Here is an 18,552-nt window from a genome sequence, read left to right as displayed (position 1 = left end):
AAGTTCACCTTCAGAAGGTTAAAAAGAACGGAGGTTTAGCCTTACCTAATTTTAGATTTTATTACTGGGCAGTCAATATACGAAATCTTATATTTTGGTTACATTACATTAATCAAGAGGCTCGTCCAGTATGGGTCTCTTCGGAAATTAATTCTGTTAAAAAATTTTCTATTATCTCTTTGATTGGTTCTTCACTTCCAATATCATTAAATAAACTAACAGATAATTTAGTAGTTAAACATGTTTTGAGGACTTGGTTACAATTCAGAAAATATTTTGGTTTATTGAGTTTTTCTTTATCCAGTCCCATTTCCTTTAATTACTTTTTTAAACCTTCTATGACTAATGTAGTTTTTAAAGAGTGGGACAAATTAGGTATTACTTGTTTTCAAGATCTATTTGAAACCTTTCTTCGATTGAACAATTGCCTACCAAGTATAATTTACCAAAAACTCATTTTTTTTAGGTATTTACAAATCAGAGATTTTCTTCGATCTCAATTATAATCTTTTCCTTTGAGTCCTGACAAGAATTTATTAGATGTGATTTTTAATTTGGAACCTTTTCAGGATGGCTCAATATCTAATATTTATGACAGATTACTAGGAATGAGTAAGGTGCCACTAGATAAAATTAAAAATGTTTGGGAACAAGATCTGCAGATGTCAATTTCTGAGGAAACTTGGAATGAAATTTTCAAGTTGGTTAATACTTCGTCATTATGTGCCCGTCATTCTCTCCTTTAATTTAAAGTGGTTCATAGACCTCACTTGTCTAAAGATAAATTATCCCGTTTTTATTCTGATATATCTTCCTACTGTGACAAATGCAGTAACGGAGTGGCTTCCTTAATTCACATGTTTTGGACGTGTCAGAGTCTTAAAAAATATTGGACAGAGGTCTTTCATACTTTTTCTGTACTTTTCAAAATAAATTTTAAACTTAATCGTTTGCACTATTTGGGATTGTTGGAGAAAAAGATATAACTTTGAAGGCTTCTGATTTACATATTCTGGCTTTTATTTCTCTTATAGCCAGGAGATCTGTATTGCTTAAATGGAAGGAAGTTACTCTGCCTACTCATGCTCAGTGGTTACGGGATGTTATGTCATACTTGAATCTAGAGAAGATTTGCTGTTCAGTTTTTGAACCTAACCTAGACCTTCAAACGCTGTGGGGACCTTTTTTGAATTATTTTCAAGATCTCTGATTTGGAGACTAAAATGCAGATATTGGCTGACACAGTTACGTTTTTAAAAGTTTTTCTTTGTTGTTTTTTCCATCTAACAGCTTTGGGTTTTGGTAGTGGGAGTAGATTTTTTTTATAATAAAACATTTCAATTTTTTCTTCCTTTATTAACTAACTACTATATGTGATTATTAATTTAGAACCATAGAACCATACAGCACAAAACAGGCCCTTTGGCCCGCCATGTTATGCCGTCCATCAAACCACCCTGATACTACCTAACCCTTTCCTCCCGCATATCCCTCTATCTCACATTCCTCCATATGCCTATCCAACAAGCTCTTGAACCTGTCCAATGTATCTGCCTCCACCACCACCCCAGGCAGTGCATTCCATGCACCAGCCACTCTCTGGGTGAAAAATCTCCCCCTGACATCTCCCCTGAACCTCCCACCCATAACCTTAAAGCCATGCCCTCTTGTCTTGAGCATTGGTGCCCTGGGAAGGAGGCGCTGACTGTCTGCTCTATCTATTCCTCTCAATATTTTATATACCTCTATCATGTCTCCTCTCAACCCCCTCCTTTCCAGTGAATAAAGCCTTAGCACCTTAAGCCTCTCCTCATATTCAATACTCTCTAATCCAGGCAGCATCCTGGTAAATCTCCTCTGCACCCTCTCCAACGCCTCCACATCCTTCCTATAATGAGGCGACCAGAACTAAACACAGTACTCTAAGTGTGGCCTAACTAGAGTTTTGTAAAGCGGCATCATCACTTCGCGGCTCTTAAACTCAATCCCACGATTTATGAAAGCCAACATCCCACTGGCCTTCTTAACTGCTCTTTCCACCTGTGAGGCAACTTTCAATGAACTGTGAATATGAACCCCCAGATCCCCCTGCTCCTCCACACTGCCAAGTACCTTGCCGTTTACCCTGTCCTCTGCCCTGGAGTTTGTCCTTCCAAAGTGTACCACCTCACACTTCTCCGGATTGAACTCCATCTGCCACTTGTCAGCCCAGCTCTGCATCCTATCAATATCCCTCTATAAGCTCCGACAGCCCTCCACACTATCCACAACACCGCCGATCTTAGTGTCGCCCACAAACTTACTAACCCAGCCTTCCACCCCCTCATCTAAGTCATCTATAAATATCACAAAAAGTAGAGGTCCCAGAACCGATCCCTGCGGGACACCACTAGTCACTGCCCTCCAATCTGAGGGCACTCCTTCCACCACAACCCTCTGCTTTCTACAGGCAAGCCAATTCCTAATCCACACAGCCAAGCATCCCTGGATCCCTTGGCCTCTGACCTTCTGAAGAAGCCTACCATGACGAACTTTATCAAACACCTTACTAAAATCCATGTAGACCACATCCACTGCACTACCCTCATCAATCTTCCTGGTCACCTCCTCAAAGAACTCTTATCAGGCTTGTGAGGCAAGATCTTCCCTTCACAAAGCCATGCTGGCTGTCCCTAATCAGTCCATGATTCTCTAGGTGTTCATAAATCCTATCCCTTAGAATCCTTTCTAACAGCTTACCCACCACAGACGTGAGAATCACCGGTCTGTAATTCCCTGGACTATCCCTATTACCTTTTTTGAACAAGGGGACAACATTTGCAACCCTCCAATCCTCTGGCACCATCCCCGTGGACAACGAGGACTCAAAGATCCTTACCAGTGGTTCAACAATCTCCTCCCTAGCCTCTCGAAGCAGCCTGGGGAAAATCCCATCAGGCCCCGGAGATTTATCTGTCTTAATATTATTTAACAACTTCAACACATCCTCTCTCTTGATATCTACAACCTCGAGAATATTACCCTTACCAGCACTCCCTTCCGCGTCATCAAGACCCCTCTCCTCGATGAATACCGAAGAGAAGTATTCATTGAGAACTTCTCCCACTTCCGCTGCCTCCAGGCACATTCTCCCACCTTTGTCTTTAATCGGACCTACCTTTACCCTAGCCATCCTCCTACCCTTCACGTACTTGAAAAAGGCCTTGGGATTTTTCTTAACCCTACTAGTCAATGCCTTTTCATGTCCCCTTCTTGCTCTCCTCAGCCCTTTCTTAAGTTCCTCACTCGCTACCCTATATTCCTCACGGGCCCTGTCTGAACCTTGCTGCTTATACCTCACGTATGCTACCTTCTCCCTAACAAGTCGTTCTACCTCTCTCGTCACCCACTGTTCCTTCACCCTGCCATTCCTTCTCTGCCTCACCGGGACATATTTATCCCTAACATCCTGCATAAGATCCCTGTACATCGACCACATCTCCGTGGTACATATTCCTTCAAAAAGGACATCCCAATTTACACTCCCAAGTTCTCTCCTTATAGCCTCATAGTTCGCCCTTCCCCAATTAAAAATCCTCTTGTCCACTCTGCACCTGTCCCTGTCCATGACAATTTTAAAGGTTATGGAGCAATGGTCACGTCCCCCAAATGCTCACCCACCAATAGATCCTTCACCTGTCCCGGTTCATTTCCTAAAACTAGATCTAACATGGCATTCCCTCTAGTCGGCCTGTCAACATACTGCGTCAGGAATCCCTCCTGGACACATTTAAGAAATTCCGTCCCATCTAAACCTTTGGCACTAAGCAGGTTCCAGTCTATATTTGGGAAGTTGAAGTCTCCCATTATAACAACCCTATTATTTTTGCTTCTCTCCAAACATTGCCTGCCAATCTGCTCCTCTATATCTCTACTGCTACCGGGGGACCTATAGAATACTCCTAGTAGAGTAACTGCTCCTTTCTTGTTCCTTAAGTCCACCCATACGGACTCTAGAGATGATCCTTCTACAACATCCATCTTTTCCACAGCCATAACAGTGTCCCTGACCAGTAGCGCCACCCCTCCTCCTCTTCTCCCCCCTTCCCTATCCCTCTTAAAACACCGAAAACCAGGAATATTCAACGTCCACTCCTGTCCTGACGTCAGCCACGTCTCAGTAATAGCCACGATATCATAGTCCCCCATACTTATCCAAGCCCTCAGTTCATCCCCCTTATTCCTGACACTTCTTGCATTTAATTAAACACACTTCAGTCCATCTACCTTACTACTTTTATAGCCTGTATTCTGCTTCTCCTTCCCCAAAGCCTCTCTACCTGTTTGATCTAACTTTTCCCCATCCCCTTCTTCCTCTGACCTACTCCTCCGGTTCCCTTCCCCCTCACAAACTAGTTTAAACCCTCCCAACCCACCCTAGCAAATCTCGCCGCAAGGATATTGGCCCCCTTCTGGTTCGGGTGTAACCCATCCTCTTTGTACAGATGCCACCTTCCCAAGAAGAGATCCCAATGATCCAGAAATCTAAAACCCTCCCTCCTGCACCAACTTCTCAGCCACGCATTTATCTGCCACCTCCTCCTATTCCTGCCTTCACTATCGCGTGGCACTGGCAGCAATCCCAAGATTGCTACCCTTGAGGTCCTGTTCCTCAATCTTCTGCCTAACTCCCTGAACTCGCTCTTCAGGACCTCATCCCCCTTCCTACCTATGTCGTTGGTGCCAACATGGACCACAATTTCTGGCTGCTCTTCCTCCCGCTCAAGAATCCTGTGGACCCGATCAGTGACATCTTGGACCCTGGCACCTGGGAGGCAACATACCATCCGGGATTCATGCTCACTGCCACAGAACCTCCTGTCCGTTTCCCTGACTATCGAGTCCCCTATCACTACCGCATGTCTCTTTCCCACCCTTCCCTTCTGAGCAGCAGTGCCAGTCCCAGTGCCAGAGACCTGGTAACTGCAGCTAGGCCCCTGCAGGTCATCCCCCTCAACAGTTTCCAAGGCAGAAAGCCTGTTACTGAGGGGAACAACCTCCGGGGTTCTCTGCTCTGTCTGCCTGCTTGACTTCTTCTTCCTCTTCCCTCCCCTGACAGTCACCATTCTATCTGCCTCCTGAACCTCAGATGTACCTGCTCTAAGGGGGGTGACTGTCACCTGATGCACCGTGTCTACATAACTCACTCCCTCCCTTATGCTGCGCAGTGTTTGTAGCTGTGACTCCAGCTCACCAACTCTGATCCGAAGTTCATCCAGCCTCAAGCACTTACTGCAGATGTGGCCATCTTGGACCGCAGCAAGGTCCACAAGTTCCCACATCAAACAGCTGCAGCATGTGACCATGTCCTCCATCTGACTACCTTTCTTTTTTCCCTAGTTAGTCCCACCTACAAATCTGTAGTAGACAACAGGTAAACCTTTCCTTTACCTACTTACCAGCTACTTACCCTCCTTGCGCCTTCACGCCGAAGCCCCTTGAGCCAAAACCTAACCACTCTGCTGCCTCTCACTCCGCTGCACTTAGAGTATTTGTAATCTAAGTACGATTTAATACAACGTATTCAGTTGTATTTTTTATTCTCTTTCTTGATGCATGTACTCTTTTTTTCATGGATTCAATAAAAATATTGTAGAGAGAGAAAGAAAATTAAATTGCAAGCAACATTCATAAAATGATAAACTGCACACAACATTGTGCTATTTGTAGGAAAATTCGTTGTAAGCTAAATTTGCGAAAACCTGTTAGCCCAAAAAGAAAAGGCAATGTACAGTGATGCAAAGTTCACATATGAGTGATAGTAAAAATCCTCAAGGCTAATATTAGCAGCAGGAATAGCTGAGAAACAGGCACAGTGACAAAAAGTATTTCAAGGAGTGTAGGATTCACTTTTTCTAGATGACTATTCAGTTAATTTTGCTATTAAGTGTACGGATAAATTTCAGCTTAAAATATTGCATTGTTGAGACATAGTTATAGAGCACAAAAACAGGCCCTTCGGCCCAACATATCCATGCTGACCAAGGTGCCTACCAAACCTCACCCCATTTGCCTGCAATTTGACCCATATCCCTCTAAATCTTTGCTATCTATGTATCTGTCAAAATGTCTTTTAAAAGTTGTAAGTATATCTGCTTTCAAATCCTCTGGCAGCTCATTCCATGTACCCACCACCCTCTGTATGGAAAAGTTGTCCATCAGGTCCCCTTTAAATCTTCCCTTCTCACTTTAAACCTATGTGCTCTAGTTTTAGACTTCTCTACCCTGGGGAAAAAAAGACTGACTATTTATTCTATCTATGACCCTAATGATTTTATATACCACTATAAGGTCCCCTCAGCTGCCTCCATTCCAGGGAAAACAATCCCAGCCTATCCAATCTCTCATTATAACTCAAGCCCTCCAGCCCCAGCACAATCGTTGTGAATCTTTTCTGCGCTCTGTCTCGCTTAATCACATCTTTCCTATGGTGTGGAAGTACTCCAAGTGCGATCTCACCATTGTCTTGTACAGCTGTAGTGTGACGTCCCAATTCTTATACTCAGTGCCCTAGCCAATGAAGGCAAATGTGCCAAATGCCTTCTTCACCATGCTGTCTACCTGTGTCGCCACTTTTAGGGAACTATGTGCTTGTACCCCTCAGCCTCTATTCTAATGCAACTGCACAAGGTCCTGTCATTCACTGTGTATGTATGTTGTAATTCAAGTTCGTAAGGTCTTTAAGGGCAAGGACTCTGGACACTGTCTTTGGAGTTAAAATGATTTATTCGCAAAGGTAAACGCAGGACAGGATGTATGGGAACAGACGCACACTAACACACACGTACACTGGTGATCGCAAACATGGGGGAAATCACAACAAGGGTGAGATGCATGTGTGCACACACACAAACACACACCCACCCCAAACTGGTTACAAATGATCCAGGAAGAAACAATACAATGCCTGACCCCTCGACCTCAGTACAAGCATTGGCTCTACACTACCAGGAATCTACTTAAGATGCTCCTAACCCTTGATTGACAGTGGTGTGGCTTTCGAGCATGTGGTCAATGGTGTCACGTGACAGCCATGACCCTTCACAGTACATTCGACCCCTCAAAAGTCACACCATGGCCAATCATGGGAATAACTATCACTAAGATAGGAAATATGCATCTGTGTGCAGTACTAATGGAAGGCAGAAGTGGTCCTAATAATCTGGCAAGCACAGCACAGAATACAGAGATCTATAACAATTAGAACGAAGGTGGTGGCCCAGTGGATGACAGTTGCCCACCATCCCACCAGTGACCCAAACAGCCACCAGTTTCCCCATGAGGTGTCGTGCTGGAGGAGCTGGTCCCTTGCTTTTTGAATTTTAGCCACCGAGTCCCGAATGTGAGCAGCCAGGTTGGTGATGTTGCTGGACTCATCAGGAATGAAGGTGCAGCACTCCTTACCAATCACTGCACAGGTACCACCATCCACAGCGATTAGTTAATCCAGGACCATACGATTCTGCAGGGCTACCAACCTGACGGCAGCCAGCTCGTCAGGGCATCCTCGGTACGTCGCAGTGACATTTTCATTTCATCAGCCAGCGTCTGGAGCACGCTGGTCATCTGGATGACTTCACGGGACAGTCGGGCCGTGCCGTACATCCAGAACCTCTCCACCTCCGCGATGGCCCTCTTGTCCCGGTGGCCGCTGTATGCCGGGTGATCCCCAAGGTCATCGAGAGTGTGGATATAGGACACAACAAATGCTGGAAAGCAGCAACCGTACCAGCTCGTGGGGAGCCACGGGGTAGGCACAGTGGCCACAAATCCAGTGAGTTCCGTTCAAAGTCCAGGGAGCCCCCAGCTTAGCGGCACCATCGGCAGTGGTCACTGAGGCACGTGGATACCAGTTACGCTCACAATCACTGTGGCCACCTGAAAGGGTGGAACTGTGCTCATTCGGGAGTCTGCACCAGCATTCCCTTGGCTTACTCAGTGGCTGTGGGATGACTCTGAGGGTCGGGACTCAGGTGGAGGTCAGATTGTAGGAAGGGAAATACCAGTTCCTGAAACACCCACCCCATCGGGGATCGCTGGAAGGAATGTCCTGTGAGGGAAGTGGAGGGGGACTGCCATCCAGCCCCCCCCCCCCCCCATACTGATATACCGAACCCAACAGGTGCCAAAAAGTCTGTGTAAGCAGTTCATTCATTCAGGGGGATCGGTGTAAGTGGTAGAGCTTCACCGGCATGTGCTGGGGTCCGGACGCAAATCCCAGCAGTCTGATTGGTCGGAGGTGATGGCGAATTCGTAGGCGATTCTGAGGAAGGAGTTAGCAGACGTCCCGATGCCGATCATCGCGGTGAGCAGAGGGGGTGACCGGAGTAGTGCCATCATCCTGTAGGGGGTGGGAGACGTTGAGGAGCAGACTCATTCTCGGCGGGTCAGGTGTTGGGTATGAAGACAGGATAGGTTAGTGTGACCAGGAATCATGACCCAACAGGTGCCCCCGGGACCACGTGCAATGACTTCTCCCTTCTGAGGGAGACCCTGTGGCTGTCAGAGCCACATTCTCCCTGAGTCTTCTGTCTCGGGGGGTGGTGGGGGGGTGGGGTTTGGGGTCTTGCAAGTCAGGAGGTGGAGAGTGCACCAGATGGCGGGATAATGGGGACCCTTCCCCGGCCAGTGGGCCGTGTATTCAGCTGGTCGACTGCCTGCTGCAGCATGCCCGACCACCCCTGCAGTGTGCGAGAAGGCGTTAGCGTGCGTACTGTTTCTTTCAGCAGGCCATTCATTCTTTCTGTCAGGCCCGATGCCTGTGGATGGTAGGGGATATGGAACAGTCACGAGATCACCGCCTCAGTCACCCAGTTCTGGAGCTCAGCCCCCGCGAAGTGTGAGCCCTGATCAGATTGTACCTCCCATAGGACTCCATAGATGGAGGAGAGGTACTGCAATCCTTTGATGGTGCTGTTCTGGTCAGTCCTCTCACAGGGCACCACCACCAGGACAGCTGAGTATGTGTCCACCATTGTCACGGCATATTGCTTTTTATTGTGGCGTTGGAGCGGTCTGATATAGTCAATCTGCCACACACGACCCGTTCCCACACTGCAGCGGAAGTGACCCGGTGGCCCTGGCGACCAGCCTTGTGGTTTCACTTGTTGGCAGATGGGGTAGTTAACAGCGGTCTTGCACTGGACCACTGTGAGAGTGACCCCGAACTGCTCTACCTATCGCCGTGTACCATCACCCCCTAGGTGACCGCTCTTGAGGTGTGCCCATGCAGCTAAAGCGCTGAGGTTAGGTTCCTCTGGAGAGGCGGTAGCACAGCATATCTGGGCAGCCTGGTCCACGGCAGCATTATGTATGGCTTCCTGTGTATTTCTGTGGGTATGAGCATCCACGCGGTGGACCGAAATCTTTTTTTGGGCGGCCTGATCCCCGATAAGACACCAGTGTCCCTGTCTCCAGAGGGGGTGTCCATGAATTTCCCACCCCGTTTTGTGCCACCGTGCCATCCACACAGCCATACCGTTGGCCACTGCCCAAGAGTCAGTATAGATGGGGACTGTCCCGGTGGTGTTCTGTAGGGTGAGTGCGACTGCCACCAGTTCGGCCAGTTGGCTAGATCCACCTGCTCCCTCTTTGGTCAAGGTTTTACCTGTGGCGGGATGAAGTGCCACCGCCTTCCAATATTGCTTCCGCCCTTTCCAGCAGCAAGATCCATCTGTGAACCAGGCGTGCAGTTTTTGTTCGGGGTCGAGGGAGTCGAAGGGTTGGCCCCAGGACACTGGGGAGGGCTGGATCTCAGGCATGCTGGGGGGTGCGTTCTGGGACTGGGGGAAGGACTTGACCTGTTCGTGGAGGCGGCTGACACCTTCTGGACCAGGTTCGGTCTGGTCCGTGATGTACCACTTCCATTTCACTATCGAGGACCTCTGGACTCAGCCCTCTTTGTGTGTGGAGTCAGGGGACTTGACCCAATGCATTATTGGCAGGTGGGGGCGAAGGACCACGAAGTCGGTGCTGGTTTGGTGTTCGGTGGCGAGGAGCGCCAGGTAGCAGGCAAGCAGACGGCACTCGAAAGAGCTGTAGCCAGTGGTGGCCTCAGGCAATAATTTGGTCCAGAAGCCGAGTGGGATTCTGCCAGAGGCTGCATTCAGCAACCAACTCGCTAGCGGAGACCTGTAACTCGAAGGGGACCCCTTCCTGGCTGGGGACAAGTGGTAGGGCTTGTCCTGGAAAAGGTGGCCTTCTTTCGAGAGACCCTATTAGAGGGGTCTCAGGAGCATGGTGAGGTGGGGTATATGCTGCCGCCAATAGCCGAGGAGACCCACGAAGCTCTGGGTGTCAGTTTTGTTGGAGGGGACGGCAAAATTTAAAATCTTGTTTCGGGCAGTTTCAGAAATATCTCATTTGCCTGTGTGCCACTGGATCCCGAGAAACAATACATTCTGGACTGGGCCTTGCACCTTTTCCATATTAATGGCCCAGCCCGTTCTCTAAGGGAGGAGATTAGCATATCAAGAGCCCTTGTATGAGGATGTCGTCAATGTAATGGGCAGTTGACACCCCTGGGGGAGGTTGAATGGCTTGCAAATCTCGGGAGATTAACCCATGGCATATTGTGGGGCTATGGACGGACACTTGTGGTAGACGTTGGAAGGTGTATTGTCTCCTGTCCCAGGTGAATGCAGATTGGTCCTGGGAGATATGATGGAGGGGGGGTGGAAAAGAACGCATTGGCCAAATCCACAACTGCATACCACGGTTTGTCTGGGCGCCCTGGAATATCCTCGACCAGAGTGACTGTGTCGGGTATGGCGGCAGCGAGGGAGGGGTGGGGGGGGGCAGCCTTGTTAAGGTGTCGGTAGTCCACTGTCATGCACCACGTCCCATTCTTTTTCTGGACGGGCCAGACGGGGCTATTGAAGGGGGAGGCTGCGGGTTGGATGACTCCCTCCCGCAGCAGGGCTTGGACGGCCTCCGTGATGTCCTGGTGTCCTCCCGGCACCCTATACTGTCGACTGCAGACGACCTTGGAGGGAGGGGAAACAACCGGTTCCCACTTGGCAGCCCCAACTATCACCGTAGCCTGGGCAACTCCAAAAGTGAACTTGCCCTGGTTGGTGTGTAGGGACTGCCCCTTTAAGACATTGTTCCCCAATATGCACTCAAGCGAGGCTGCTATTAAAACAGTTACAGTTCGAGGAGGTTGGTTCCCGATGGCCATGTGGACCTTGACTTCCCTCACAGGCAAAAGGGAACCCCCCCCCACCCTAACCCCTCTATCTGCATCTATGCCCCCTCCCATGCAGCGGGGTTCCCAGGGATGATGGTGTGTTGGGCACCCTTGTGAACAAGTGCTATCCATCTCTGCTCGTTCCCTTTTCTCCAGTGTATCGCTACGGGTATATGTGGCCTCAGGTCCCCCGGGCAGGTAAGGGTGATGGAGCAAACACGCTGGGGACCCTGGCCTTCATCCTACGGGAGGGGGGTGGAGGTCAGCCACCCCAGGGGTGAGGGTTGCTGCTGGTGGAAATGGGACATTTCCTGTCGCAGCAGGTCCCGGAGCTGAGCCCTGAGGACAGGGGAGACTGTTCCAGGTGGGGAGGGGCAGAGGCAGTATCAGTGTCAGCGGGGGCAGCCCACGTGGTCTGGCGGTTGGGGACACCCCCTGTGTCGGGCTTGGTCCCGGGTTGGCTGTGGGTCTTCCCCCAGCCGGACTCGCGCCCGCCTGCAGAGCTCTCTCCACAGCACGTGGAGAGCGGAGGTCGGGACCTCATCTATGCTGGTGCGGTCCACTCCTGCGTGCAATAGGTCTAGGTACAACTGTTTGCGCATGAGGCGAGGGGTTGTGTCTCCAGCCCTTCCAGGAGGATGATGGCGTCCCATACGGTCTTCCCACTAACCGGTCCCATGAGGTGCACGGTGGTGACAAGATATCTCGCTAGCACTCTGGTCGCCCTGGTGTTCTCTAAGAGCTTGAGGTCGCTGGTCCTCTCATAAATGCCTGTCACTAGTGCCCATTCCCTGATGACCCTGGTGTCCTCACTGACTGTGCTCCACTGTGGTCAGCGTATAAATCCCACTCGAGGAGGGTAGGGTACCGGGCCCTCATGGTGGTCATTACCCGATCCCTCCCAGTGGCGCCTGCAGGCCATTATTAATACTCTGCTGATCCGACAAGCTCCCCAGGGCACTCGCTTCCTGGTGAGAGAGGCTCACGTTGGGGGCCCCCTCATCCCACAGTTGGAGCAGCCACATGGCCAGCTGTTCACCCGACTGCTGGTGGTACCGATCCACCAGCTGGGTAAGCTCCTTGACAGAAGTCCTGGGTCTTGGAGGGACCGCGGGCACTTTCCCCTGCGGAGGCCCCATCCTGACTCCCCTCCCTTCTGTGGCAGACCTGGGACCACGTGACAACGGGTCGAGCACGCAGGGGTTCGGGTGCATGGGGCGGGTGTGATGAGACTCAGGCTCTTCGGGTACCCCCTCCCCATTATTTATCCATCCATATGTCTCCATCCCCCAGCCATGCGTCCAGCTTGCCGCTGCACCGGACCAAGGCTCAGATTTTGAAAGGGTCTGGCTGCCAGGGCTTCCTTTAGCTGAATCAGCCTGCAGGCAACCTCAGTACCCCTGGCCTCGAGGTCGTTGGCTTGGGTCTGGACAGTCTGAACTGCCTGCTGCAGTGTACAGCATCGCTGCTGGAGCATCTCTATCTCCCTTTCCTTCTGGAGATATGTATTCTGCAACTGGCTAGTAATCCTGACCTGGCGTCTCAGGAGGGACGCAAGTAGCCAGGAGGCACCCCTTTGATTCCCTTTGGCCCTGGGTAATTCTGACTTCTGGAGGAGGGCAATCACACGGTGCCCCAGTTTCTCACCATGGGGGTCTAACTGCTCAGCGCAATCCACTGGTTTACTGTGGTCTGCAAGCTCCCGAATCCCTCACTCTCATCGGTCCACCCGGGAATCCTGTCCTTGGTGCCTGCACTGGCCATCCTCCCCCTGTCTGTGTCCAGACCCTGCTCGCAGTGGCAAATGTTGTAAGACAAGTTCGTATGGTCTTAAAGGGCAAGGACTCTGGACACAGTCTTTGAAGTGAAAATGATTTATTCACAAAGACAAACGTGGGACAGGATGAACGGAAACAGACACACGCACACGGGTGATCACGAACGTGGGGGAAATCGCAACAAGGGTAAGGGTGCGCAGCGCGCGCGCGCACACACACACACACACACACACACACACACACACACACACACACACACACACACACACACACACACACACACAACAAACTGGTTACAAATGATCCAGGAAGAAACAGTACAATGCCTGACCCCTCGACCTCAGTACAAACATCGGCTCTAAGCTACCAGGAATCTACTTAGGACGCTCCTAACCCTTGTGGAAGTGCCCACTCTTACCCATGGTCTCTTCAGCATTGTTTCACAATTCCTGGAGCAATCAGAAGAGAGCGAACCATGCACACGTGGCATTCTTTATAGTGCTGGAGGGCTAGGTGGTCCAGCCCAGGTAATTCAGACAATCCAATAGCTCAGGGTCAGGTACAAAGGTATTTACAAAGGCCAATGGTCACGTGTGTGTGCTAATGGGCGGGTGAAGCCAGACCTTGATTGACAGTGGTGTGGCTTTCGAGCATGTGGTCAATGGTGTCACTTGACAACCATGACCCTTCACAGTACAATGTATTGCCCTGGTTTAACTTTCCAAAACACATCACTTCACACTTAGTTTGCAAAATGTTTCTTTTTGTTTTTATTGGAGTTAATTAGCTTTATTTTAGCAATTTATGGAAAAAACATTGTATGTTACAAGGAAGGCTACTGATACAATAGCACTGTCAAAATGAATGGGTGAAGATCTCTTCAGCTGGAGATTTTTATCTGCACAATACGTCCCATCCCCTGATGTGTAATCTTATTGACACTGAGCCATGGTATTGACAGAACTTGCTGTAGATGTTATTACTTCAGTTTCTTGTTTTGGATTGTATAAACATTTAATGGGAAGGATGTGGATATTCTTGATGTTTACAGAGGAAAAGCTGTAAACTATGTGTAATCACTCATCTGGAAGTCAGTCCATAAATTATTTAAAAAATTATTAATCTTGTGAATGAGACCATAGCTTTGAAATTAATTACTTAAAATAAAACTGGAAAGGTATGAAGTCTGGATTCAAATGCTTGTTTGACTGTTGACTGATGTAATTTTAAAAACACAAGATAGATATAAATTCTTTGGGTGAAAATGAATTGAAATGCTTTTCCTGATTACAGAATCTAAATTGAGGATGATTGGTCTTTTGGTTATTCTTGTAGTTGTAGCTGAATATTCAAATTGAATGTGGAGAAAGGATCCAAGCAAATCCTTTGAGATTATTCTGTGTTGAGTCGTTATTATGCTGTTTAGTCACAGGACTCGATAGGCTGGGACTTTTTTCCCTGGAGTCAAGCAAGTTGAGAAGGTGATCTGATAGAGGTTTATAAGATCATGCAAGGCACAGATACTGTGGATGGTCACAGTCTTTTTTCCAGGGTTGGCATGGATGAGTTGGGGTCAAGGGCCTGTTTCTGTGCTGAATTATTCTATGAAATTTGCACAAATGAAATTATTTGGTTATCTTACCCCCTCCAAAGCCCATCAGTCCATTAGATAAAAATATCATCTAAGCGATTGAAGGAGTTGGGGGGAAAGGGTACATAAAAGTGAAAGTAGAAAAGCCTAAACTATAAATGTATTTTCCAGAGCAATGTAGTGTTCGAACAGTAATCTTTCCACAAACCATAATTTGCAATATTTCTTGTAATTATTGAAAGGATGGATTGTACAGGTGTTGGTTGATACTTTAAACTGAACGAATTAACGTATCTGTTCCAAGTAAAGAATGTCATTTCACTTTGAAAAGACTGGGTAAAGGTCAACATTTTACAAATTACTTAGGATGTTGCAAAATTATTTGCTAATAAATGTAAAATTGTGGAATTTTAGTTAAGGTTTAACAAAGAATTGGGGGTGAAAGGAGTGAGAGGTTTTCTCATTGCTGTTTGTTGCTCCTTTTCCCCTCTGATTTTCTACCTTGTGTTCCATTTAATAAACTGAACCAAGCTAGAGAATCCTCAGAAATGTATTCATTTTTTTTCAGTGTTTATTTACGGCATGGGTTATTTGTGTTGGAAAAGAAGGTACTTTTTTTTCCTTAAGGCACCCAGGATCACCATCAGGTCATGCACACAGCTAGATAGAGCAATGGTTCCACTAACCTCCCACAGCTTAACTATGCTGTTGTGCAAATACATTGTGCCATTCGTTTTCTACTGTCACACCAGCTAGCTTGACTAGCCATGGATTTTAAGATTTAAGTTTATTAATTGTTATAGACAGACCAGACATTTCCTATGATTTAAGAACAAACTACCTTTGAGATAGAATTTAATATCTTTGCTGATAGTTTGTAATGTGTGAAATCCTTTTGCATAAGCTTATTCCTACTTTAAAAAAAGGAAACCAGTTGCAAGTTGTTCCCTTGAAACTTTGATGTAAGCTTCTTGGATTATTGCACCTACCCATCATATCTAATGTTACTAAAATCTTCTATCCAATGTCTGTTCTTCCAGAAAAGCCTCTCTAATTTACCCAAATGATGTAATCTAATTTGATGTAGATTAATGATCTAATGACTATATATTTGACAAAATGTTAGTAGATATTTTGGTAATTCCAGTGGTTAACTGCTGCTTTTAAGCTTTTACATGCATAGATTGACAAACCAAAGAAACAAAATGGGAAAGTAAACTGATTGTCTGACGTATCTCAAACTGTCCACTCAGTATAAACACATTCCAATTTAATTGTATTTGCAGCATTTTTTTAACTGATGAAACAAGGAATCAAATCCATATTAATCTTTCCTTTCAATTTTAAGGAAGGGGAGGTATACTGCATTGATGCTCGATACTATGGAAACGTCAGCCGCTTTGTCAACCATCTGTGTGAACCAAACCTCATTCCTGTACGAGTGTTCATGTCACACCAGGATCTTCGTTTCCCAAGAATTGCATTCTTCAGCAGTAGAGATATAAAGTCTGGAGAGGAACTAGGGTAAATATTTAACATTTTTTGAGATTTCCTTCCAATATCCAAATTGATATAATTTTCAGAAATAGTATTCTGTGGATCTGAAGAGACTGAACCAGATGCCTGTGGTAGAAATGGGCCAAACAGGTGTCCATTTTCAAAAAGGGTTACACGCTATGACCAATGGCAGACTTGCTGGTATGTCTTCAGTCCTTTACAAACCAACAGTTTATGTTTATAAAGAACCTTGAATGGAGCAGTATGTCCCAAAGTGGTTCACATGTACCGGTTCATTGGGAATAAATGCTAACATTATATGTTTACTAATAACTCAATAAATATTAATCAACAAGGAAGGCAACACTTTTGCCTGACCAGCACTCTTCTGGATGATTGTCTCCAATTCTTGCCTCTTGAGACGTGGCAAACAGGGGTTGGTGAGAAGATCCACTAACCAAGTCCTACTTTCAGAGGTTTGAACTGTGACAAGGGACTGCAGAAATGTGGGCTTGTCTGTGAAAGAGACATTACGTACATTTAACAGAGCACATAGAGCTATTTAAAATGAATAATCAATGGTCTGGAAAAAGTAAATAAAGAAAACTAGAGTTGCAACTTGGATTGCCCATGTTGCACTGAAGCCATTTGATGAGCAATCTAACATGCCTTAAAGGCAACACTGGAGCCACTCAAAATGCCAGATTTCAGTTCAGTTAGCATGGGTAGTGCATCAACTTTATCTGAATTAGTCCAAAGATGTCTATGGACTGACTTTCCTCTGCAACAAAATTGTTGTATGTTCAGCATTTGTGATCCATACAAATCCATGAAAATTTAAAAACCTTTTTTTCTGTCCGTAATGATGGATAATATTTGTGTTTTAAGGCTGTAAATCAACTCCTTTCATTGATTCCTCCACCAACTTGGATTAAGGCGCAGAAGAAACTGGAGCAGATCTCGGCCAAACTGCTCCTCAAGCTTGATCTGATCTTGGCCTTAATCCACTTTCCTGTCCAATCCCTGTAACCCTTAACTCCCCTGATGTCCAAAATTCTCTCTCAGCTTTTAATATATTCATGGATCTAGGCTCTACAACTCTCCAGAGTAGAGAATCACAAAGATCCATAGCCCTTTGAGAGAGGAAATTTCTCTTCATCGCTGTCTTAAATGGGCAACCCCAAATTCTGAAACCGTGCTCCCTACTTCCAGATTCCCCCACAAGAGGAAATATCCTCTTGACATCTGCCATGTAAAGTCCTTCAGAATCTTGTACGTCTCTGTAAGGTCACCTGTCTCTTCTAAACTCCAATGAGTATTGGCCCAACCCACACAGTCATTCTCATACGTCAAACCTTCATCCTAGGAGCCAGCCCAATGCATCTTTTCTGACTTGTGTCCAATGGAATAAGGAGAACAAATCAGCTATGATCTCACAAGTAGCTATACGGTTGTAGCAAGACTTGCCCTCTCTTTTACTCATTCATCCATGCAATAAAGGCAAACATTTCATTTGCCTTAATGACTTGCTGTGGCTGTCTGATAACTTTGTTTTGTGTAGAATTCCACCCAGATTCATGCTGCAGACTCTGTCCATTTAAACAATATTTTCCATTTCTGTTCTTCCTACCAAGATGGATTTCAAGGACCATTACGTAATACTCCAAATGCCATGTTTTGCCCATTCATTCAGTCCTTTGCAGACTCTGTGTCCTCCCCATAACTTACTTTTTCGTCTATCCTTGTGTCATCAGCAAGTTAGGCCACAATGCATTTCAGCCCCTCCATCTAAATTGTTGAGGCCCGGTGCTAATCTGTATAGCAGTCCACCAGTCACAGCCTGCTGACCTGAAAATGATCTATTTATCCTGACTTACTTTATCGTTAGTTAACCAGTCCTTAATCTATGCTATTACATCACCCCCAACTCCATGTGCAATAACCTTTCCTGTAGCATTTTATCAAATATCTTTTGGAAATGCAAATACTCTCCACCTACAGGTTTCCCCTTTGTTCATCCTTAAAGAATCCTAATACATTTGTATTAGATGTTTTGCGTAAAAGATGTTGTCTCTGCTGAGTGCACAATAACATTTTAAATGTCTTGCTACTGTTTCCTTAAAAATCAATCCAGCATTTTCCCATCTGGCTTATAGTCTCCTGCTTTCTGTCTCCCTCCTTCCTTGCATTGGGGTGTTACATTTGTGGTTTTGCAACCTGCTAAAGACTTTCCAGAATGTAAGGAGTTCTGTAAGATCAACTTTGGAGGACCTAGGAATGGAAGAACTTGTTCTTCTGATCATGCATCACCAGGAAATAATGTTATCAGAAGAGCTTAAAAGTTATTTGATAAATTTTAAGCAAATATCTTCCATTAGCAATGGTTATACACAAAGGTATTCAATTCTCCCTGCGGTAAGGAGGAAGTCATTGTATTAATGCATTCAGGATGTGATTGT

The 18,552-nt window shown here is 46.6% G+C and overlaps 1 protein-coding gene across 7 annotated transcripts in view; it reads left to right on the top strand.

Annotated features, from left to right (window-relative positions):
* Positions 1 to 18,552, top strand: part of LOC127582227 (histone-lysine N-methyltransferase EHMT1-like) — a 193,079-nt gene that overhangs the window by 171,845 nt on the left and 2,682 nt on the right. For all 7 annotated transcript variants that reach the window (XM_052037349.1, XM_052037351.1, XM_052037353.1 and 4 more), the window contains one exon: positions 15,945 to 16,120. In XM_052037349.1, coding sequence (XP_051893309.1) covers positions 15,945 to 16,120 — 176 coding nt within the window. The remainder of the gene's footprint in view (positions 1 to 15,944; positions 16,121 to 18,552) is intronic.

Source organism: Pristis pectinata, chromosome 23 (genome assembly GCF_009764475.1).
Source record: "Pristis pectinata isolate sPriPec2 chromosome 23, sPriPec2.1.pri, whole genome shotgun sequence".
Lineage (NCBI taxonomy): Eukaryota > Metazoa > Chordata > Chondrichthyes > Rhinopristiformes > Pristidae > Pristis > Pristis pectinata.
The sequence above is the reverse complement of the archived record's forward strand: the minus strand, read 5'-3'. Positions and strand labels throughout refer to the sequence as shown.